The 22,937-nt window shown below is 43.4% G+C and overlaps 2 protein-coding genes across 3 annotated transcripts in view; both read left to right on the top strand.

The window, feature by feature from the left end:
• Positions 1-8,739, top strand: part of LOC109473924 (lisH domain and HEAT repeat-containing protein KIAA1468 homolog) — a 21,994-nt gene extending 13,255 nt beyond the window's left edge. For both annotated transcript variants that reach the window (XM_019774091.1, XM_019774092.1), the window contains 12 exons: positions 568-733; positions 1,296-1,452; positions 1,781-1,904; positions 2,131-2,179; positions 2,351-2,436; positions 2,849-2,955; positions 3,818-3,941; positions 4,462-4,544; positions 4,872-5,074; positions 5,593-5,709; positions 6,175-6,263; positions 6,674-8,739. In XM_019774091.1, the coding sequence (XP_019629650.1) occupies positions 568-733; positions 1,296-1,452; positions 1,781-1,904; positions 2,131-2,179; positions 2,351-2,436; positions 2,849-2,955; positions 3,818-3,941; positions 4,462-4,544; positions 4,872-5,074; positions 5,593-5,709; positions 6,175-6,263; positions 6,674-6,892 (1,524 nt within the window). In that variant the 3' untranslated portion in view covers positions 6,893-8,739. The remainder of the gene's footprint in view (positions 1-567; positions 734-1,295; positions 1,453-1,780; positions 1,905-2,130; positions 2,180-2,350; positions 2,437-2,848; positions 2,956-3,817; positions 3,942-4,461; positions 4,545-4,871; positions 5,075-5,592; positions 5,710-6,174; positions 6,264-6,673) is intronic.
• A 2,195-nt stretch (positions 8,740-10,934) lies between these two features.
• LOC109473448 (DBH-like monooxygenase protein 1 homolog) lies at positions 10,935-18,691 on the top strand. The gene is made up of 12 exons (XM_019773309.1): positions 10,935-11,309; positions 12,287-12,433; positions 12,774-12,956; positions 13,175-13,261; positions 13,454-13,645; positions 13,981-14,083; positions 14,632-14,798; positions 15,160-15,345; positions 16,326-16,385; positions 16,911-17,044; positions 17,551-17,713; positions 18,086-18,691. The coding sequence occupies exons 1-12, from the start codon at positions 11,046-11,048 to the stop codon at positions 18,239-18,241; spliced, it is 1,842 nt and encodes a 613-aa protein (XP_019628868.1). The 5' UTR covers positions 10,935-11,045; the 3' UTR covers positions 18,242-18,691.
• The last annotated feature ends 4,246 nt before the right edge of the window (positions 18,692-22,937 follow it).

The raw sequence follows: 22,937 nt of genomic DNA, 5'->3' as shown, positions 1-22,937 counted from the left end.
AAAATAACCTTAAATTGTTGTACGGATTGCCACCATACACAGTTGGTGCCTATTTTCCTGTCATTTCCGCATATATTACCTAGAAAATAGGCACTTACCTACCTTTTAGTAAAAAAATGATCTGCCAGGGGGGACACCGCGAGCGCAAGCCGTGTTCGACTTCAGCGTTCTAGAACGACGTTCTTTCGAAATGTCCCCCCTGTGACGTAGGCAGTTTATGCGATCCGTGAAAGTCGAATGGGTCTATTTGGCCAGTCCCTTGAGTGACCACTATAGGCAGGTTTGACTGTATATTCAAGCATGTGTGCTATGGTGGTGTGGTGTGCTTCATTGCACTTTAAGAATAAGAGGTTGGCTGAGAAGTTGTTGGTGCTGTACACTGCAGTTGCAACTGAGTGCAGTGTCACAGATCTCTGAATGCCCAAACAATGACCTATTAAGTCGCACTTATTCCTTGACATTCTCTCCAAATTCAATGTCACAAAAAGGAGAAGGTGATTTTGAAGGGGAAGAAGGTTTCATAGTTATAACTTGAAGTACCTACTGGATTCCTATCTTCTGTTGCAGACATCTGTGAACCAAACCGGTGGAGAGACAACAGTAGGTCTGGATGAGACCAGGTTTAACCTGTATGTGTCCACCCTGGATGCCATGGTTCCCGCCTTGTTCGCTGCTGTGCTGCAGTCGGCACCCTTCGCACAGGACCAGAACCTGACATGCAGGGATGTAGAAGGTAAGTTCATCAGATCTGTATCTGTATAGCCAGTATAACCGCCCTTCGGTGTAACACACCAGCTTCACAGGCAGCTGCCTACATTACACTGAACGACTTCTTACACCTAACCTTTGAACATCTAACTCTAGGCACTGTTTAAGCTATCTAATGACAATGCCCCCACTGTACTTGGTGACAGTGAGTTCCACTGTGCAAAAGTTTTAGGAAAGAAAGAGTTTTTGGACACCTCAAACCTTGGTTGATAACTCTGGTACTTGAAAGCATGGCTATTCTGCTGCTGCATAGATATGCTGCTCATATCTATTCCTCGTAGTAGGTATCTTGCAGTTCTACAAGCTGTTCTTAAAAGATTTCAGTGAGAGGAAATTGTTTTCATGCAAAACATGGAAATTGCCTTCTAATCAGTATATCTCACTTTCCTTGGAGTTCTTAGACGACTTGTAACTCTCCTAGCAGGATAACAAAATGTTTTATCTTGTGAGCACTTTGGGCTTACCTACATGTACAGCCAAGTGATGTAAATCCGGCTTTACTCTATGTATGTCCTATGTTTCACCAGTGTCCAGGTTCCCCATGGGATCCTCCCCACTACACGACATCGCTACGATCATCGGTGACCACGCCCAGCTCGCAGCCCTTGTTACGGCGTACGATGACATGATAGAACAGGCCGACTTCCCCGAGTGGGAAACCTTACAGTGGGTGTCTGAGGAATTGTGAGTATTGGCGAACAATTATGCTTCACTTCTTTGTCATTTTTTGTATGCAAACCCAGAGAAACTACTTGTTCCAGTGCTAGTGACTTTTAGTAAACATTACAGCAAAGATAAGGAAATTGCATTAAAACATCATCGTGTACATCAAGGTAGGGTATTGGACCTAATGTTACCAGGCCTACTAAAAGTGGCACAAATATATTTAGAATCATTAGTTATCATGTCACAAGGACGTTTCTCAACTCAAAAGGAATAAAAAAAACAGCACCATTGCTTGTTGAACACTAGAGACAGAAGTGTACATGTAGATTGTTATTTTTGTCTCCAGTGTGCCCAGACTAGTGCAGCTGACAGGTAGCCTGGATGTGACTCTGACCTCCTGTATCCACAACCTGGCCAGACTGTTCCACAAAGTCTGCAGAACATTTGGGAGAACATTCACTGAGAGAAAGGTCAGGCTAAGTTTCCTTACCAGAATTCATCCTTAACCACAATTGATACAATACATGTATATGTAGTTGTTACCTTTAAAGAAAGTTGATGATAGATTTCCTTACATTCAAGTACTTTTGTCTCTTTTAATCAGTGTACCTATGATTTTTGTTGCTGTAAACCCTGTGAATTTTGGTAAGGTAAGAAGTTAGTTTTTTTGCTAAAACTGTCATTTTTATATTTCAGTTGAAACCACAATTCCAGACGATTTTAAAGATTCCAGAGGAGCAAATAGGTGTGTATTATTATCAATATTTATCATGCTTAGTTGACTTATATTACATGTGGTTGTTCTTAAGATCCAATACAGCTACATGTACTGTCTGGTAGTAATAAATAATTTGTCATGTTGTAATATGTTGTTTTTATGCCATTTTTTACTAATTTTGGTGCATGTCCATGATAGATCGAGAGATTCTGTCAGGACGAACAGCTCTCACACGTGCCACGGTCCCGTTGTATGCAGCAGGGGTGCTGGCAGTCTTCCACCAGGTGGGCTAAATCATCGCCTCTTGCAATAAAGCATTGCTGAGCTTACTGAAAAGATTGTTAGAAGGTTCCAGAGGAGACTAGTCTGTATCTGTATCTGCATAGCCGGTATAACCAACCTTTGGTGTAACACACCAGCTTCGCAGCCATGCGGCGCGGCTGGCTACATTACACTGAACATCTTGTTATACCTAACCCTTGAACATCTAACTCTAAACATTGTTTAAAGCTATCTAATGACAATGCCCCTACTGTACTTTGTGACAGCGAGATCCACTCTGCAGTAGTTCTAGGAAAGAATGAATTTTTGAACACCTCAATCCTTGGTTGATAATTCTGGTACTTGAAGGTATGGCTATTTCACATCTTTTCACAATAGATTTCTCTCTGCAATGATGCCTGTTCTTTCCTACAGGAGTCAGACAGAAAGCAGCTGATCAAGTTCATGCAGGACATCCTGACGACCCTGTCCCTCTCCCACGCACCCCTGGACAGCATTCAGGCAGCATTCCTGGAACTGGGGTGAGTCACATCTCTGTTGGTAGAGATGAGTTGATAAAAGGCTTTTTGGATTGTCACTTCTGCATTAATGTGCTTCTCATGCAATCTGCATTCCACTCTGATAATATATTTCCCTAAAGTACCAGAATGTGCTGATATCTGTTGTCCTGTCCTTGGTGCTGATTTGTGTTCTCGTTGATGCTCATACCTTTATTCCTTAACAGAAAGATAGTCACACTAATACTATGCCTCCTGGTCCTGATGACTCCCTGTGCTGATACCTGTGGTCCTGTCCTTGGTGCTGAATTATATTCTCATTGATGCTCATAAACTTCTTTCTGTTGCAGACACTAATACTGTTGTTATTCCTCCTTGCCCTGATGATTATGTATGCTGACATCTGTCCTTGGTGCTGAATCATGCTCACACTACTTCTGCTTTACTTTCCCAAATGTTCAGCAATGTTTACACTAGTAATGCTTGTCTTCCTTAGGAGCATTCACAATTTAATGTTCCTCCTCTTTCTATTAACCTTAGCAACATTTACACTGCTATTTTACATTCCTGTCCTTGGTACTGAATGACATTCACACTGATCCTGAAGCCTCTCTTGTGGCTGCCTTATAACAGTTATATGCACATTTGTACCCATATTTTAACCTTCACAATTCTGATCTAAACAAATCAATTCTTTCATCATTTTGTCTTATATATACTATATGTAACTTTAAAATCATTATACAGTCTGCAGTCCCTTATACACAGTGCTTATGGCAGAGAATGATATTTTTGCACTGATGAATCTGAATGACATGTGAAGACTGTCTAATTCTGACTGGTGATTGTGCTGACGTCCTGCCTTACACCTGGTGATGTGCGTTAGTCACACAGGCAGTCTTTCCCTCAGGTCGGACGCGGCGTACCACGAGTCCCTGCTGACCGTACTGTGGGACGGTGTCGTCCACACCTCCGCGCTAGTCCGAGCATCTGCAGCCAGAATGTTTGAGGTACCTTGTCTATGACTCATTCTTATCACAGTATCTTACTACTGGGAAGGACCCAGTTAAAGACCATATGACCAAAAAAAGTCTGTAAAATACATTACTATATGCAAAAGTATACATACAATATAGTCACTTGAAGTTTGTTTCAATCATGTTGACTGAGAAATTGAGTCTGCACGGGCATCCAAAAGCCAACTGCAATCAGGTAAGGTTGTATTTTGGTGTCATGAGTACTTATCTGTATAGAATGTGATATATAGCACGTGATCACAATGATTCTGACCATTAGAGTATTGACATGTATATGTATGGGAGACCAGAAAAATATCCTACTTCTAGTTCTTTGACATTGAGTGCTGAGTTTAAGATACTATAATTCTAGTCATTACCCTAATTCAGCCAGTTTTAGATGGTGCAGCATAGTAACTGCATTTCCTCTCAGAGTCACTAGGTGGCATACAATTGCTAAATACTTTTATTGAAGGGAGAGTTACATGTTTTCCTGGATGTGTTTCACCCCTAGATGCTGATTAAGGGTGTACAGGAGACCCTGGTTTCCATGAGAGTGGTGCCTGCCCTCATTACACTGTCTACAGACCCTGAAATGTAAGGCACTATTCAACTGAAATATTCTATTTGTTGTAAGGTTTACATGTACATGTACTAGTAATTGTAGACTGTGAATCTACCCATTTTCTACCTGTTGTTATCCCAAGTTTCAAAGTTAATCCATGTTAGAAACTACTTGGCTATCTCTTCTGCTTGGCTTGCTCCATCTTTCACATTTGTTCATTTCTGAACAGATTTTTGAACTCCTTTTGATCCTCTGTTTAAAATAATGGAGAGGCATTAATCAAGAATTGGGATTCACAGGTTTCTAATGAGTTGTGATGTCTCATCAGGTGGTCTGAGTATCGATTCCCCCCCCCCCAGGTCTGTCCGTATAGCGACGATCCCTGCCTTCGGAACCATCATGGAGAGCATCACACAGAAGGAGACCCTGGACCGTGTCCACATGCAGTTCCAGCAGTTCCTGGACGACCCACAGTACCGCGAGCAGCACACGCTTCATGTGGAGATCATCAGGACATTCGCCCGCATCGGGCCCAACGCTGAACCAAAGTTCAGGGATGAATGTAAGACAGTAAGCAATAGTGAACAATACAGGTGACAGAAGGACTGTTTTGTGGACAGGATGAGGTGCACTAAGCTACCAATTTGGTCTGTGCTCTTTTCATATATGGACAGTACAAATGGATGTTCCTGAAGCATATACAACTAGAAAGGTAACATTTGCAACGGAAATGCATAACACATTTCATATATATGGCGACAGCAGTCTAAATCCCTCCTGCTATGAAATTGCAACATGATGTAACCCACCACTAGGTACCATCACAACAGACATAACATATTGGTTCAGGTCAGAGGTCACTCTTTGGAGAAGAAGAAGAAGAAACTGACCAAAAACAATATGTTTTCCTTCTGTCTATTCTAATTTTACAGACACCATTTTATGTATTGTTATGTGTACATGGCAATGGGACCAAGAATCCCACACTGTGTGCAAAACTAGGGGATGTCTATAGATGTGACTGGTGTAGTCTGTGTGCCGCGACATGAGGAATTTCTGTCTGTCTCCCTGTGTCTGCAGTTGTGTTACCACGTCTGGCCATCATGGCAGGGAACAACAACCTGATGATTAATGAGACCAAGAGAACAGACATCGCCATGCAGCTGTTCGAGGCCTTCACTGCCATGTCCTGTTGTTGTATCCTTGTCAAATCAAGTCATTGTGTAGGGAAAAAACTGAGAACATGTATGTTAGAATTGATAGTTTCCCACAAGTGGTTTATGTTGCTGGAGAAATTTAAGAATTGAAGCATTGTGGTGATGGAGCTATTGTCTCATAACAGATATTATGAGTATAATTCATTGTGCAAAAAAACAACATTTTTCCTTCTGCTTGATGCATGTATAATGACATTATTTTCTGAAATTTGGTGTTAACATTACATGTAGCTGCTGTACACCTTTGCATTCTTGATTAGCTTTCAGTAGCTCTAGTTGCTGTTCTGGGCTTTTTTTACCAATAAAATACATGTTACAGTAGATGAAGTCCTTTAAGGACTTCTGTCATCTAAGAGCTTAACACTAAACAGAGTCTTGTGAAGTTCTCCATGACTTTTCATGTTGTCTGGGATTGTCGCAGATGTTTCCTTGACCTGCTCCACAGTTATCTCTGATGACCTGATTAACCAGTGCATGCTGCCTGGCCTGAGGTGTCTGAGACAGGACATGGAGCACATCGCACCTCAGCACCAAGTAGGGCTCTTCATTTGTGTGGGGCTGGCTTGGGATGAATGTCAATCAGTCAGACTTTTCAGATCTTTGGGGAATATGATGTTTGATCTGGGTTTTTTTTAAATGTCTCTAGTTCTTGTCAAAGCCTAGCTCCAAAAGTGTAACATGATTTGGACTGTTTATCTGGAATCTACATGTATAGAAAAAAAGAAAGAAAAAAAAAACAATCCCTACCTACTGACTTTTGACTGACTAGTATAAGGCCTAGAAAAAAATGTGTTTCCGATTGTGGTCCTAAAAAAATTCAGTAGTCAGTGACTATGTACTAATTTTTTTAAAGGATCGTAATAGGAAACACATTTTTTCTAGGCCCTATTGTGGAGTATGCATTTCTTCCCCAGCTAACCTGAGGTATATCTTCTTTACTCCAGGAGGTGGTTGCCTCCATGATTAAGGAGTATGAGATGAAGGTGGACAGTAAGGTGCCGTACGACAGCGGCGTCCCGGTGGGCGCCAGTCTCGGGAACCTGGCAGCCGCCATGTCCAGCGAAGACGCCAAGACAAAACTGCTCAGCAAGCTGGGACAACTCAAAGACAAGTCCTCAGTACAGGGTACCAAGATAGCTAGCATGTTCCACAGGAAGAAGTGAGATGAGATTTTCTTCTTCAGCTTCATACAACTCTGATAGTATATAGGCTTCAAATACATTTAGTTATCACTGTAGCCACTTAGTACTTAATAATATGTTTCTTAGGCTTATCAAATGCACAATTTTGAAGTTTCCTTCAAAGAGCTAACATTGTGTAAGTTGCCACAAAGCCTTTTTTTTGCAAACTGAAATTGACTTCCCCACCCCACCTACACTGGTAATGCAAAAACAACTAACATTCCTTGAATGATGCTGTATAATATGTGGATCTAATATCATACATAAAACTGTCATGTTTCAGGTTTGCTTTGCTTTGCTTTGAGATTTTTGTCTTGTACAGGAGGCAGTTGAAAGATAATCTAAAAGTTGTCAAATTTGAATAACTGTCATGAATGTTGTCAGAGACTGTGTTGCTGAGGTACGTACAAAACAGGTTGAGAAACAAAACGTATTCTAACATAACACTGTAATATAAGCCTGTAGAGTTAGCCAGAATGAATGTCCTAACTCCTTCAAATGTATCTTATTCCTATATTCCTGTTGTGATCATTCTAGGTGCTAGTCAGTGTTTAGAGAGCTCTTTGAGCAAAACAGTTGTGATGCCATTCCAACATTTGTATCACAAAGAAAGAAATATCAGGGAAAATTCATGTAATTTAAGAAGTAGGGCTGACAATGTATTATTGATAAGACTACACAGCAAGACATACACTATGTAAATATCATAGTGTAGAACATGTCACATATTCCAATCTGGTTGTATTGCAAGGTTTTGTGTTCTATTGGTTAAACATTTCACTAAAAGCCGATCAATTTCTAATTAATTTTTCAAGGTGACCAGATGTTAATTGTAGATGAAATATTTTTTATTTGTCTGACTGCTTCTATTGTTGGTCTTGATTTGTCCATGATGTTGGTTGGGCCCCTTTAAGACACTTTGTTTCTAAGTTATGTACAGAAACTTATGTACAGATTTTTGACATGACCACAGCTGCGACACAAGCAATAAACCTGACATTCACAAGACATGCTATTATGTTATTGGGCCCATGTTCTGTACATTAAATAATGTGATAGCTAAAATATTGAGGGGGAAAAGCCCTTAGAGAAGTTAGGTAAAGGCTAGCCAAGTATCAGTTTTGTGGGAATTTTCACTAGGGAAGAAGTCAGCCATATGTATATAAATGTGTTGTATTGTGATCTACATGTATCCAGCTAAGAAAAGCCACATATGTAATAATCCACAAACATATCCAAAAATGCTTACTTTGGTAGTTCATAGCAGTCAAGACTAACAGGTTTAAGTCACTTCTTTTGTTTTTGAAATTTGGCAGTTTTTGATAGATAGTTTATATTCAGCAGCAATACAAACCTTAGTGTTCCATCTTTGTAGTTTATCAAGTGCAACTTTTTTAACAGTCACTCTTTAACATTCTTTGACCATATAACCCCTAAAACTAACATAACAATTCACTTGTACTAAGTCAATGATATTATAGTATGTTTGTACATATACATGTACATGTAAGCCTCTTAACATTATTTTGAATATCTTGTGTACAGCAATAGTAACTGCTAAGATTGTGATATAGTTCAACGCTGGATAAAGGAAGTTGTTTATTGTCACAAGTGTTGTTGGAAACGCTGAGATGTGTGGAAGACTGTGCAGGTTTGTTGTGGATGTGTCTGCCTGCCAAGGTGTTAATAGATGTGAGATTCTTGTGACTGGTCCGTTGTTGAGAAAGACGTGTGGTGTTAAAGGCAGATTCATTGCCTTGTTACAAACTAAGGCCACACCAATTTAATTTGTTGTTTCTCATATTTTTTCAGAAAAAATCAGGAGTGACAGGGCGAAAAAAACAGAAATCAGGCCAAGGCACCCCATGATAGCCGGAAATGTTACAATATGAGCCATGAAGTGAACATATCAGGCTGGTTTATAATCAAAACAATAGCTTCTGAACTTTTAATGAAACAAGATTGCATTGTTACATTGAAAAATTTAAGAACTAGGAAGAAAAGGACTTTTTCAACCGTTGGGGCCAAGGTATGTCTTTCATGCAGTTAATTTAGAACAAAAAAATTTGTGCAAATCAGAAAAAAAATGGACAGGGCGATCCAAGAATCAACAAATTAAATTGGTGTAGCCTAACAAGTTCAACAGAAGTGGTCTGGAAACAACAACAACAACAACATATAGGAAAGAAGTAATGCTGCAAAAGGCTCCACTGGCCACTGTAGACAGTTTTTCTTGTGATGAAGGTTCTTGCAACATTGTAGACATAGTCAAATTTGGAAAATGTCAATTGGTGATGACAGTGATCCATAGGAAATGATTTAATGTACACATGGATAACATTCCTTGTGATGTGGTTGCAATAATCTAAATTATCGAATCAGCAAATCAAAAGACATTCAGAAGCTTCTTCATGAATATACAAGACGTAATTTAAGTTAAGAAAGAAGCAGTTTTGTTTCAATGATTTCAAGAAGTGGAATATGATATGTCATATGTTACAATTGTCTATGTGCAATTTAATTGAGAAGCTTATTTTATTCCAGCCATCTTACATTTATGTATTCAAATTTGTGTTCATAAGTATAGATATAATGTATACAATCAAGAATTTTGTAAATTGGTTATACTACAAAGAAATTGTAATTAATTTTATTCGATATCAATGAATCATTAAACTAGACTTTCCTATGTGATAATTGTTATTCTTTTTCAACTATGGACTGTTACTGTCATACTCACCACCACTACTACTACTTAGTATGTATTATCACAGTTATCAAATATAATTTTATTTGGTTGTCAGAGAAGATGAGGGTACTTCCATGACCAAACCATGCTCTAACCATGACAGGAGGAGGCCGATGAATGGTATGCTTACACATTTTGTACTTAGCCCACAGCAAGTAAATTCTATGGATAATATCCTCCTCAGACTCCAAATCTATTGCGATAGGGCGAAAAAAAAAACAAGGTGGGCAAAAAAGCCAAGATTCCTAAATTTTCAAATTTTGACATAAACCCTTGTAAAACAAAAAATGATACGTATGTTGTACTAGGTTTACTGTCAGCTATTACAACATCCATTTTTCACTGAAACAACTTTGAAAAATAAAAGTTTTCAATCATTGCACAAATGGTTTTGATTCAGTGGGAACATCACATATACACAGCCACCATCACATATAAAAGGAATGAAATACATCACTGCATCAATTAAAACATCAAATCAGAGCCTTGTCTTGTCTCGGCTCCTCCATATTTATCTGCCATCAACGTTCCGGCATGGCAACAGATATCTTTGCCCATTTTCGACATGTTGACCACTGTCAGAGGGCAACAAAATTTCTTTTTTTTTTTCAAAAGCAGGCGAAAATTAATGCGCGCGCTGATGTCATCCATAAAAATTACTTGCTGTGGCCTAAATGCTACGGACAGTATCTGACCGATAATATTATGCAAATTATGGCGGGACATTATGTAAACTCAGATAACCCATGTCTGAAAGTGCTGGTAAAGGTGACTGGGCTCACAAGCACCTGAGTTTGTATTCTAAGGGAAATGAAGCTTAATAATTAAACTCATATGTGTTGGCATCGCGAAGTTTGTGCGACAGAACAAACTGTCAAAGCAGTTTGAAAAGGCATTAACAGTTAGAGGTAGGAAGGGATGTGTACAGTGACCACTGGGTTAGGATTACAATGTTGTTATTTACCCGTACACCGGTTGGTCATGGTCACTTGAATAGAACTGTGACGCTCTTTTGTTTCTGAGTGTTTAAGCAAATGTTCATTCGGTCAAGTTTACCGATCGTCCGTTGCACCATGGAGTTAAAATTAACCGGCTCGGGTCAACGACCGAATGAACATGTTCACTCGGTCGTTGTACATGGGACGCACCAGGGACACACCGGTACTACACAGAACCGTACATCTGGTATTTATCATGGATTGAATTCTCATTGGCCTTTCCCGTGTCACATGGTCGTTTGCCAGATAACTTAAAATCAACTCTCCAGCAGTGCACCGCTGTACAAGTAACGCTAGTACCTGGCTAGTGCAACGGCCAAAGCGCTGTGAATTTCACTCACGTATTTTGGCAAGGTGACAAGTAGAGTTAACTTAAGTAAAGCGAAACATGGCAAAACTCGGCCTGATAACTTTTACCCTTGTGTTTGCCATTTCGTTGCATCTGGGGAGCGCGGACGTTTTTCCCCACCACGAGGCGCTGGACGAGGCAGGGAAGTACCACCTGTTCTGGAAGTTTGACGAGGAGAAGATTGAGTTGGAGGCGCAGGTCCAGACGACGGGATGGGTCGGGTTGGGTCTGTCTCCGAACGGAGGCATGGCGGGGTCTGACATCGTCATCGGCTGGGTTGCAGACGGGACGGCGCACCTGACGGTAAGACTGTCTGTTTTTTTCTTATATTATATTCCAACATGTAATCACAAGACGTGGTGACGGCACATTTAAGTTTTTTTTTTCATTTTTTTTATAAAGTTTTATTATTGCCGCCACCAACACAGGGGACAATACAATACTCATTTTCACCTGAGCGAAGTGAGGAAAGTTGTGTAAAGTGTCTTTCCCAAGGGCACAAGATCGATGGCATGTCAGGACTCGAACCCGGGACCTCTTGGTACCGAGCCAAGCACTCTGCCGCTATACGCCACACGAAGCCACCCACCCACCCACAGACTGCCTGTTTCAGTATGGCTATGAGAGTACCAGTCGTACTCCGTATGCAAGTTAAGCGCTATCATTTTCCGCTTTATTGGAACTAGCACTCATATCTTACGTAACTGTCTAACTGTTATGCTGTGTGTTCATACGTCTCCCGTCCAACACCTTTCGTGCTTATCGGAGAGATCACTTCCTTCTCTTTTCCCATTCGTAGCATAAAGGGTGGCAAAGCCATAGAACCAGGATACAAATTATATTGGAAAGTAGTATGGTTAGTATGGCTATGCCCTGCCAATGGTTCTCTGCCTTCAGACTATGAACCTCAATTGTCGCATTAATTTGTCGTTCGATTGTCGTATTATATATTATAAAGATCACGGCATGAGTTTACTCAGGGTAGCTGTGCATGTGTCGTGCAAAACTGACGAAAAAGGCTGTCGTAGATCCTTGTCAGCAGTTGGTTTTAATTTTGTCACAGCCTGCTTGAGAGTTCTACGTCAAAATACGAACGTGTCGGTACGTTAATAATCACGTATTAATGGCGTAACGCACGTGACGTCAAGAGCAACCTCTGGTCAATCATTCAACCCGATAACATTCTCCTGTGTAGAGCCGTATATAATTAAATAAGTTAGGTTTTATAATTTTCCAAGGGCTGATACAAAGTTTGAGTTATCATATTTAAAATCTTGCAGGATAGGTATGCAGACGGGAATGCACAGCCTATCGTGGACGAGAGTCAGGACTGGGAGCTGGTGTCTGGGTACGAGAACGGAACCCACACAGTCCTGAGGTTCAACCGGAAACTGACGACATGCGACACCAAGGATCGCGTCATCAACGTACGATTGAAAACATTCTCGCCATATGTATACCAGTTATCTGTTGTGTCCTTGGTTGTTTTTAAGACATGTCGTATTCAGGCAAATTGTTCCAGTCATTGGACGTCACTGTACAATGCAGATCCGCTACTAGAGTGTAATATGATTTAAGAAAAATGTACAATCGATGGAAACACTTCTTGAAAATGTTTGACCGACTGCCTTATACAATGACTAGCCTGACTGAACCTCGCTTTTCGCCGGCTCCCTAGTAGTCCGCCAACCAAAACTATGTAGGGAGCCCCCCGGAGCTTGGGTTTCACAGGCTATACAATGAAAGTCCCGTAACTTCTTCCCACAGGAAGACACCATGCGTGTGATCTGGGCCTGGCATGACGAGGATCCAAAGGAATCATCCGGTGCGAACGGTCCAAAGTACCACTCCTCCAACAGGGGCGTCCGGAGTACCATCCTCATCACCCAGCCCGTCCCACAGACCAGCCTACCGGACACAACATACACCTTCGATCTCACCATGAGAAACGTAATCTAACATTCTGTCTCTCTGTAGCTTTCAACAATTTTCTTATCTACTTTAGCAACGGCGAGTAATATAGCTCGTAGCGCTAACAAGTTCGACACACGTGTTGTTCATTGTTTATTTATCTTTAACTTTAAATCTATTTATCTTTAACTTTATTTATCTTTAACTTAAGTTATCTTACATGTAGCGGTATCTTACATGTACATGTACCTGTCCAGGTATCCATCCCCGGCGACTCTCACACGACCTACTGGTGCAAGCTTTTCAAACTACCTACGTTGAGCACAAAACACCATATCATAAAGGCAAGTATTTCATGACTTTACATTACCGTGCGTGACCTCGTACAATCAAATGGCATCAGTTTCAAAAACGTAACAGAACTAATAATATTTATTCACAAAACGTTACAGAATAAACGTTTGATCAGAATAGGTGATAAGGATTTTGAACTATTAACCTAAATGGCTGATTGTTGTTACCGCCTGTTGATGTAGATGGAGCCGCACATCACGCCTGGGAATGACGGACTAGTTCATCACCTTCTGGCTTACAAGTGCCGGAGGAACCCTGACACCATCGTGCCGGACGATCACCAGGGACACAACTGTTACACCCGCAACATGCCGCAAGACTGGCGGGAATGTTACGAAGGGTCTCTCATTGCCGCGTGGGCCATCGGGTCAGGGGTAGGCTATCCTGTCGTGGACCTCAAGATACGAAATGAATATTTTGAGTTTTTTGCATTGCCATAGTAGTGATGCTATTGTTTACGCGACTGTCCATCAATGCTCAGTCAAAGATATACATCGTAATGTTGTGACAACTATCTTGTTTTCTGCAAGTTTCTCTTTGACGGGAAATTTTGATTGATGTTCTAAGATATGATTATATTCACCGCCAACTTCAGGATCCTGGAAATCATTTGATTACAGGCGAATCATCTTTCAAATTGACATAACACAACCGTTAAACTTGAAGTATTATCCGGGTAATGATGACAACATTTACATCTGTTTTTCAGGACATTACGTACCCGGAGCATGTTGGGTACCCTATCGGGGACGAAGAGGACAGCGGTTATGTGCTTCTGGAAATGCACTACGATAACCCGCAGGTGCTTTCAGGTCAGTCATTCATTGGTTGTATGATTAGTCTACTCTGCAAGCAGAGGTTGTGGGGGTGATCGTTACCTTTTTGTATATGGCCGGTTTTTTTGTCGCTCCAAACAGAGGTTCTTCTTCTTCTTCTTTGATATAGGCAGCCAACATCGTCTTGCCGATGAATCTGCTGCACTGGATAGGTCAGGAAGTAGACTGCAGTTGTTGGTGTTGGTTTAAGGTGTTTGGTTTGAAGGTTGTGGGGGAATGATCGTTACCTTTTTATATATGGCCGTTTTTTTTGTTGGTACCCCGTCGGTGGCCGCGGACCTTCTCTGGCTAATGGATACTGCCTGGCCAATTTGACACTGTCTTTTTGCCACCGATAGGGATCTGCTTGGAGATTAAGATTACTCTTTATCCAAACACTCCTTTCTTTGTCAACCAATTGTAAGTCATTTTACAGTCCCTCGACCTGTTCTTGGTAATGCGATCTACATTAGTCTTCATTTCAGAAGCTTCTTGGGGACTTTTGCAGGTAAGACTTAATAGACTTGTACTTTTTGTCATCACAGGCTTGTACGACAGCTCGGGCCTAAAAATGACCTACACCCCAGAACTGAGGGAGAATGACATCGGGATCCTTGAGGTGGGCCATAGGGTGGGGAAATTCCATGTCGTCCCACCTGGTGCAGACATCTTCACATCAGCCGCATTCTGTCATCCGCAGTGTCTCAGCCCGGTTAGTAAATGTTCTACAACCACGTACTGTATCTGTATCTGTATCAGTATAGCCGGTATAACCGCTATATTCGGCGTAACACACCAGCTTCGCAGGCACGCGGCGCGGCGGCAGCTAGCTATATCACACCGAACGACTTGTTACACTCAATCTTTGCAGGAGTTGTTTAAAGCTTTCTAGTGATGATGCCCCAGCTGTGCTTGGTGGCAACGAGTTCCAGTCTACCATAGTTCTTGAGTTTTTGAACACCTCAATTCTTGGTTGATAACTCTGATATCTGATTAAGTATATTTCTTAATGTATAGAACTATTATTGCTATGACTAGTTTCCTACTAAAAGTGACTGGATTTCCCCTCGCAGTTTCTTGAGGAGCTCGGACAGCCTATCAAGATATTCGCCAACGTTCTCCACGCGCATCTTCTGGGTGTTCAGCTGAACTTGAGGCTGATCCGTGATGGAGTCGAGAAGCACATCTCGGGAGATGACAACTACGACTTCAACCTGCAGTTCCTCAGGAACCTGAAGGAGGAGATCGCCATCTACCCGGTAGATTACGTTTAGATAATTCTCAATCTACGGTTTCATTCATTCATTCTTTATTTCAGGTAAATATAGAATACAACACGGGGTATTCCGTATCACCCGAGGTACCAGCCCGACCGCGCGTCGGATCGCCCGACGGCCGCAGGCCGGAGGGAGATCCGATCCGCGGAAGGGCTGGGACCGAGGGTGATGCGGAATACACCGTGTTGTATTTTATTTATGTCATACCCATCCAAGAAAACGCGCCTTTCAATGCGAAATGAGCGAAAATTTGGTGTCCCTAAACCCAAAAAATGCGACAACATCAATTCCAACGTCCGAATTTTGTATTCGAATTTCGAAAGCGGCGCAAGCGGTTAGGCCGAAACGCGTTCGAATCGTTCCACCGAACATTTGGAAGGGCCGGGCCGTACGCGTTTAGAACCCCCGGGCCGTACCGCTAGTTATCACACGGGCCGGAACACCTGTATCGAACGTAATCGCGGCCCAGGTAGGACATAAAAACCCATATAACACATGTACAGTACATCATTAAAATAATACAAAAACTCTACAGACATACAAATAAAACAGGAAGAAATCTAGAAGCATAATAAATTGTAGGTCTTCCGGAAGTATGAATTCCTGTAAAAGGCATCGGAACTTACTAAGCGACTGATTGTTGCGTTGTTGGAGGAAAATAATCTTTTTAGAAAAGAATAACAAATCCTCCTTCGCCTGGTTTCAAATGTGTCAATATAGTGATAGACAAACATTTCACTCGCGCTGCATCGCCGAGGTAAATTCATAATAATTCTAAAACAATTGTTATAAGCAAGATCGGCACTTAGACAGAACACCTGAGCTAACAGAGCTCCATAACTGAGCGGCATATAGCTGGGCGCAATGCGTCATAAACAGCATCAACAGCTAACAAGTGACTCTTGAAAAGTCATTTACTGAAATGGTTAAACTGGTCGATGTTTCTTCTTTGAATTTTGCAGGGAGACTCTCTGGTGGTAGAATGCAACTATCGTTCCACTCACAAAGACAACGTTGTTTATGTAAGTCTGGTATCTACTTCTCTTCCTTTCGCTTTTGTACTTACGTATACTTTGTCATCAAACAAATCTCCGTTTCAGCTTTTTTTAAAAATTAATTCCAACATTAATTCCAACACCAGACGTGGTGACGGCACGCTCAAGTTTTTTTCAACTTATATTAATGCCGCCACCAACACGGGGCAAATACATGACAGGACAATACTCATTTTCACTTGAGTGAAGTGAAGAAAGTCGTGTAAAGTGCCTTCTCCAAGGGCACACTGAGATCGGTGGCATGTCAGCACTCGAACCCGGGACCTCTAGGTTCCGAGTCGCGCACTCTGCCGCTACGCCACATGACCCCACGTTTCAGCCTTTAAAGCGTAGTTCTACACAACTATCCACACAACGTTAACACTGGGTAAAGTTTCCATCTGAGCGTTTTTGGATGTCAGTTATTCGGTCCAACGTGATTCTGTATAGCAGCACTGTTATATACCAGGACATTCATACTGTGTTTTCACATTTTCGGCATCACACTGACAGGGTGGTATAGGCACCCCTCAGGAGATGTGTTTGGACTACTTGTTTTACTATCCGAGATTCAACCTAGACAGCTGTCACACCAGACCCGTTACCAGCAGAATCCTCAGCTTTGTAGGAGTGGAAGATTTTATCCCGTAAGTCTTCTTCTCAGTCTTCTTCTGACGGCTTCTACCTATTCTAAAGTTACCAAACTTTCTAATAAGGCCATGTTGATTTGATTATATGGATGACATCCGCGCGCGCATGAATTTTCGGCCGTTTCCCAAAAAAGTTTCCAACCACACTGTAAATTGTACAAAATGAGCAAATATATACCGAAAGTTGCTAAAAAATATTTGAAAACGATTCCAACGTCGTAGAATGCCAAAATCAAACAAAAAACTAAAATGCAAAGAAATGAATTTAAAGAGTAGATTATTCGCCATACCATACTATGTGTCATTTGTTCGACCTTCATAAACACGTACATGTAGATTTCATGAAAGCAACTTTTTTTTGCAAAACTTTTTTTTATTCGCGCGCTCGCATCAGTTTTTGGGTTCCCAGAGGATGTCATCCATATAATCAAATCAACATGGCCTAAATAGAAAAGCAAACCTTTACTAACTATAATCATGTATGGCCTGTTCTGCTCTTGCAGTAAACCTTTCCAAATCCTGGCCCCGCCCAATTTGGTGAACAAGACGTATGAGGAAGTGGTGGAGGGGTTCCAGTGGACATCTGAGAATGCTGGACAGTTCTCCAATCACCTTATGGACGGAAACTTCATCACGGCCTGTTTGGGCAACGGCACGAGGGCACCCGTAAGTATAGGGTACTGACTAAAATGCATAATGGTTGGGTGTATTATTAGGGCTATTAATTGAATTCTTTTAAGACAACGGTCAGGGCACACGGTTGTTTCTTCGCTATTTGGACGCTATTTGTGACGCTATTTGGTTTTTGGGCGTTTGAGCTTATTTTCATTCAGTCATGTTTACCGATCGTCTGTTGCACCAGGGACGCACCACATAGAATCATACAAATTACATGTATATGATGTTTTCATATTCGTTCTGCATGCTATGCTACTTCTCGTTGCCTCCAATGTTATTTTACCTCCATTTTACGGCGAATATACATGAGCTAGAACATCATTTGAAAATACCTTCCCCCTTCTTCCTGTTGGACTACAGATCCAATCGCCCTTCCCCCGCGGGACGAGGGTCCCTCCCCCTGACACCTGTGGCGACCGGACCTCCTCTAGCGCCTGCCAACTGCCGCTCACTGCACTTCACATCTGGGCCGCTGTCTTCCTGGCGCTGTCGTGCAAAGTTTTGCTCAACTCGTAAAGATGCTGTTCACCCCGTTTGAGTAGCAATATTCAGGAGAGCTTTTTCTATTCTGCAAACACATGCCTTAGAATTGCAGATCAAGTAACGCACTGTAAGTAGTAGGACTTAATTCTCATCTCCTGGTTACAGCACAAAATAAAAAGAGTTGACGTAGAGAAGTAGAGATGTCTTCCTCGCGGGACGAGGGTCCCCCCAATGACCCCTGCGACCGGACCGCCTCCAGCGCCTGCCGACCGACTCTCACTGCACTTCACGTCTGGGCCGCTGTCTTCCTGGCGCTGTCGTGCAAAGTTTTGCTCAACTCGTAATGATGCTGTTCACCCCTTTTGAGTGGCATTGAATAGCAATAAACAGGAGAGCAACAAGACTAGTTGAATCTCTTTCCTTTTGTCAAACACAAAACAGAAATTGTAGACCAAATAACACACTGGTAGTAGTAGCAGAGTAAGAGGAAATAGAATCATTAGAAATACATGATTCCCTGATGTTTTGTGAGACATTTTTTAGTGTTTTGTATGCCAAAAAGATAAATTCTGTAATTTTGTTCTTTCATATCTTCTTCTTGACTTTGAAAGTCTTTGTTTTGGGCTCTAAATACATCTTTAGCCTAGTTGTCCTGATACAAATGATATGTGAAGAGTTTGTACATGATAACTTGGTGGTCGTAGTCTTGACAAGTCTTCCTCATCCAAACTCATGCAGCATATGTAACGTTAAGGTGTCTGTGGTGCTGTGCCTGTATAAAAGCTGGCTCACATGATATTTAGATGATATTTTGTAGTCAGAAATGTTTGGCTGTGCTTGGATGGCGATCAGCACCAAGGACATGCATTGTACCATCTAGCTATGGTGAGCAGGGACAAGACCATGGGCCGACACCGTTTTTTGTACCACCGAGACGGACCAGTGCTACTGTAACGATCCAATCCCAGGGTTTATGGAATGAGCAGAAGAGACGAGTGGAGTACTGTGGATCTGTATGTATTCTTCAGAACATGTGGGTAACTCTAACTCAACTGGATATAACTGGTTCCTAGTGGACTTGCCTACTCGCCACCGGGGGTGGCAGGTTATACCATTCCCATAGGGGGGACTCTATGGTTCAGCATATTAGATCCTTACACTCTTCCCCCCTACAACAAGTAAAACTTCTCCTGAAGTTTACAGATATAACAATGTATATATAATTGTATATAACAATGTATAAGTATAATAGTAATCCAACATAACAAAATGCAACGGGGAACAGTCCGTATCCGTCACAGTACGAATAAAACTACTGAATAAAACTTAACTTGTATTAAAGCTGTCATCACAATAACAAGTAACTTACATGTATCTGAAGTTTGACTTACACTAAAGTTTACGAATATCATGTAAACATATCAGAGCATAAACATAATTAAAAAAAAATAGTTCTATATAGTGTAACGTTACATTTGACAGATCTAGATAAAAGGTATAACGGTATTTGACAGGGAAGATACACAGATTAAAAAGAAAATCTGTATAAGTTCTAGACGGTTTGTCTTCAACCTCTGTCAAAGTTAACTTCCTGGCGAAGCAGGTTTTCCGTGTCCCAATCTAAATACTAGTAGATCGTCAATGCAACAGTCTGATGGGAGAGTTCACAGCTGTAGTAGGTTATCTAGAGTTCTGTGACATAGTCCGCAAGTCGCGACGGTCTAGTTACTCGTCGACCACGCCGTGTAGCACGTTGCGTAGTGTCTGTTGTGGCCGTTGCTGGTTGAGAAGTTTGCTCATCCGGACAGTCGCGATCTGGCTGTGCCGTCGGCGTCCTGGCAACAGGTTCTGCCTGGCGTGTATAGCAGGGTTTCAACCTGTTATAATGCACAGTTTGTTTGCGGTTAGTCTGGGTGTTCTTGATCGTGTACGTGACACCTGGTTCTCCATCGGAGAGTATTCGTTCCACGACGACAAATGGGCCTTTCCATCGGGGTCTGAGTTTCCGCCGTTGTGTCGTAGGATCATTCAGCCACACTTTGTCGCCTGCCTTGTATGGTTTGTGGGACGAAGTGAAGTCGTATGCAGCTTTCTGGCGACTGCTCGCTCGCTGTGTGTTTTGTCTCACGCGGGCGAAGGCGGCGCGGAGGCTGCTTTTCAGGCTTCTGGCGTACGACGTGATCGAATTCGTGGGGGTATGTGGTCTCGCGTCGAAGATCACGTCGGCGGGCAGATTTGCTTCCCTCCCATGTACGAGGTAGAAGGGAGTGTAGCCAGTAGATGCGTGTACGGACGTATTGTACGCCAATAGGATGTGCGGCAGGTGGTCGTCCCAGTCGTCGCCGGTAGACGAGACATATTTGGAAAGCATTGACTTTAACGTTCTATTAAAACGTTCCACGAGTCCGTCCCCTTGGGGGTGATACGGTGTTGTACGGCTTTTAGCAATACCGAGCGTCGTGTACAGCTCTCTCATAGTCTCCGCCTCGAATTGTCGACCCTGGTCTGAGTGTAGCGAGGAAGGAATACCGTGTTCTCTGACATAGTGGGTAAAGATGGCCTGTGCTACTGTGGACGCGTCTTGGCGTGGAATAGCATAGGCGTTAACGTACTTCGTAAAGAAGTCTTGTAGTACGAGGCAGTATCGATTGCCCTTCTTAGACTTGGGCAGTTCGGTCAGGTCCATGGCAACCTTCTCGAATGGCTGATTGGTACGGATCGGCTTCAGGGGTGCACGGGCCGAAGGTGTTGGCGCTGTTCGCGTGGCACACTCAGGGCAAGCCCGACACCATCTCTTGATTTCCTGGGTCATGCCCGGCCAATAGAAGCGGACATATACGCGTCGTAACGTCTTCGCGATACCCAAGTGTCCAGCAAACGGGCCGTTATGGAGCTCTCGCATGATGGAGGGCACTAGACTCTTCGGGGCTACCCGCTGGAAGATCATTTGGCAGTTCGCGTTGGGTTTCCACCGTCGGTAGAGGACGCCGCGTTTGACTACGAGCGAATGGTACTGGTCCCACAGGGCTTTCAGAAATCGGCCTCGCTGGCTGATGCTACTCAATGGAGGTTTGCCCTGGCGGCGTTGTTTCCATCGGAGAACTTCTGCAATGTCCCGATCTGCTTCCTGCGCCAACCGCACGTTATCGGGTGACACGGCGTCATCTGCCGAATCTGTTGGTGGGGGTGGCGGTGATGCATCGGGTGGGTTGCTCTGTTGCACGGAGTGTTGTTCGACCGGAGGTGGTTGGTCGACAGGGACCGCAGTATCCGAAGGTTCTCCCCGTGGGGTTGGTGGCCGTGCGGACGAGTGTTTGGCGGACGATATTGGTGGTTGGTCGACGCTGGCTACTGAAGGTGGTAGTCGTGAAAGGGCGTCAGCATTAGTGTGAGCTTTTCCAGCTCGGTAGGTCATGTCAAACTCGTACGTGGAGAGTTCCAGAGCCCATCTACTGCGACGCCCGGTTGGGTCGTTCGTGGTGAGCTTATCGGACCACCCTAGCAGAGGTTTGTGGTCTGTCAGGATCATGAAGCGTCGTCCCGCAAGGTAGGTGCGAAAGTGGCGGACACTCCATACGACAGCCCACATTTCCCGGTCGAACGTCGCCCATCGTCTCTCTTGAGAACTGAGTGTACGACTGGCGTAAGCCACCACTTGTTCGCCTTGGTCGGTGGTTTGAGACAGCACTGCTCCAATAGCGGCATCTGACGCATCCGTGTGTAGTGTAAACGGTCGGCTAAAGTCTGGGTAAGCCAGAACCGGAGGGGACGTCAACGCGTCGCGTAAAGTGTCAAATGCTGTCTGACATTCTATGGACCACGAGAAGGGGTTGCCCTTTCTAGTCAGGAGGTTGAGGGGTTCGGCAATCTTGGCGAAGTGGCGTATGAACTTCCTGTAGTAGGATGCCAACCCGAGGAAGGATCGTACATGGGCGGTGGAGGTGGGTGTAGGCCAGTTGCGGACTTTGTCCGTGTTGGTTGGGTCGGGTTGTACGCCATGTCGAGAGACCACGTGGCCCAGAAAGTTGACTTCTGGCTGCGCAAACTTGCATTTGTCGGCGTTGAGTTTCAGGTTGGCTGAACGGAACCGAGACAGGACTTCCTCCAGGACAGCGAGGTGGTCCTCGAAGGTGCGGGAAAACAGGATGATGTCGTCTAAGTAGGCTAGACACGACCTCCAGTCTAGTCCCGCTAGAAGAAGCTCCATCAGCCGCTGAAAAGTCGAGGGCGCGTTGGTGAGGCCGAAGGGCATGACGGTAAATTGGAAGAGTCCACGGCCGGTAGTGAAGGCCGTTTTCTCGCGATCGTCTGGGTGGATGGGGACTTGCCAGTACCCAGCCGTCATATCAAGGGTGGTGAAGAACGCTGATCCTGACAATGCATCGATCGTGTCATCTGTCCGGGGGAGTGGATGAGCATCCTTGACCGTGGCGTGATTAAGTTTGCGGTAATCGACGCAGAAGCGATGGGTGCCATTCTTCTTGCGGACCAAAACAACTGGAGAGGCCCATGGGCTCTGGCTAGGTTCCACGACACCCGCGTCAAGCATCTCGTTGACTTGGCGTTGGACCTCGGCCTGGCGGTGTACAGGCATCCTGTGTGGCCGTTGTTTGATAGGTTGGCTATCGTGAGTGATGATGCGGTGCTGGGCCAGCGACGTGCGACCCCCTGTCTCCCGAGTGACAGCTAAAGACATCATTGTAGCGTTCGAGAAGGTCAGTGAGTTGGC

The sequence above is a fragment of the Branchiostoma belcheri genome, unplaced genomic scaffold, assembly GCF_001625305.1.
Source record: "Branchiostoma belcheri isolate BF01 breed outbred unplaced genomic scaffold, Haploidv18h27 scaffold3, whole genome shotgun sequence".
NCBI lineage: Eukaryota > Metazoa > Chordata > Leptocardii > Amphioxiformes > Branchiostomatidae > Branchiostoma > Branchiostoma belcheri.
Note: the sequence above shows the minus strand (reverse complement) of the source record. Positions and strands in the feature narration are given on the sequence as shown.

What these genes read in the sequence shown, in the direction of transcription:
- LOC109473448 (XM_019773309.1), top strand. Translation starts at nt 11,046, where the DNA reads ATGGCAAAACTCGGCCTGATAACTTTTACCCTTGTGTTTGCCATTTCG. An exon ending in CCAAGGATCGCGTCATCAAC is followed by an intron (nt 12,434 to 12,773) that starts GTACGATTGAAA and finishes TTCTTCCCACAG; the next exon opens with GAAGACACCATGCGTGTGAT. An exon ending in AGGAGATCGCCATCTACCCG is followed by an intron (nt 15,346 to 16,325) that starts GTAGATTACGTT and finishes TGAATTTTGCAG; the next exon opens with GGAGACTCTCTGGTGGTAGA.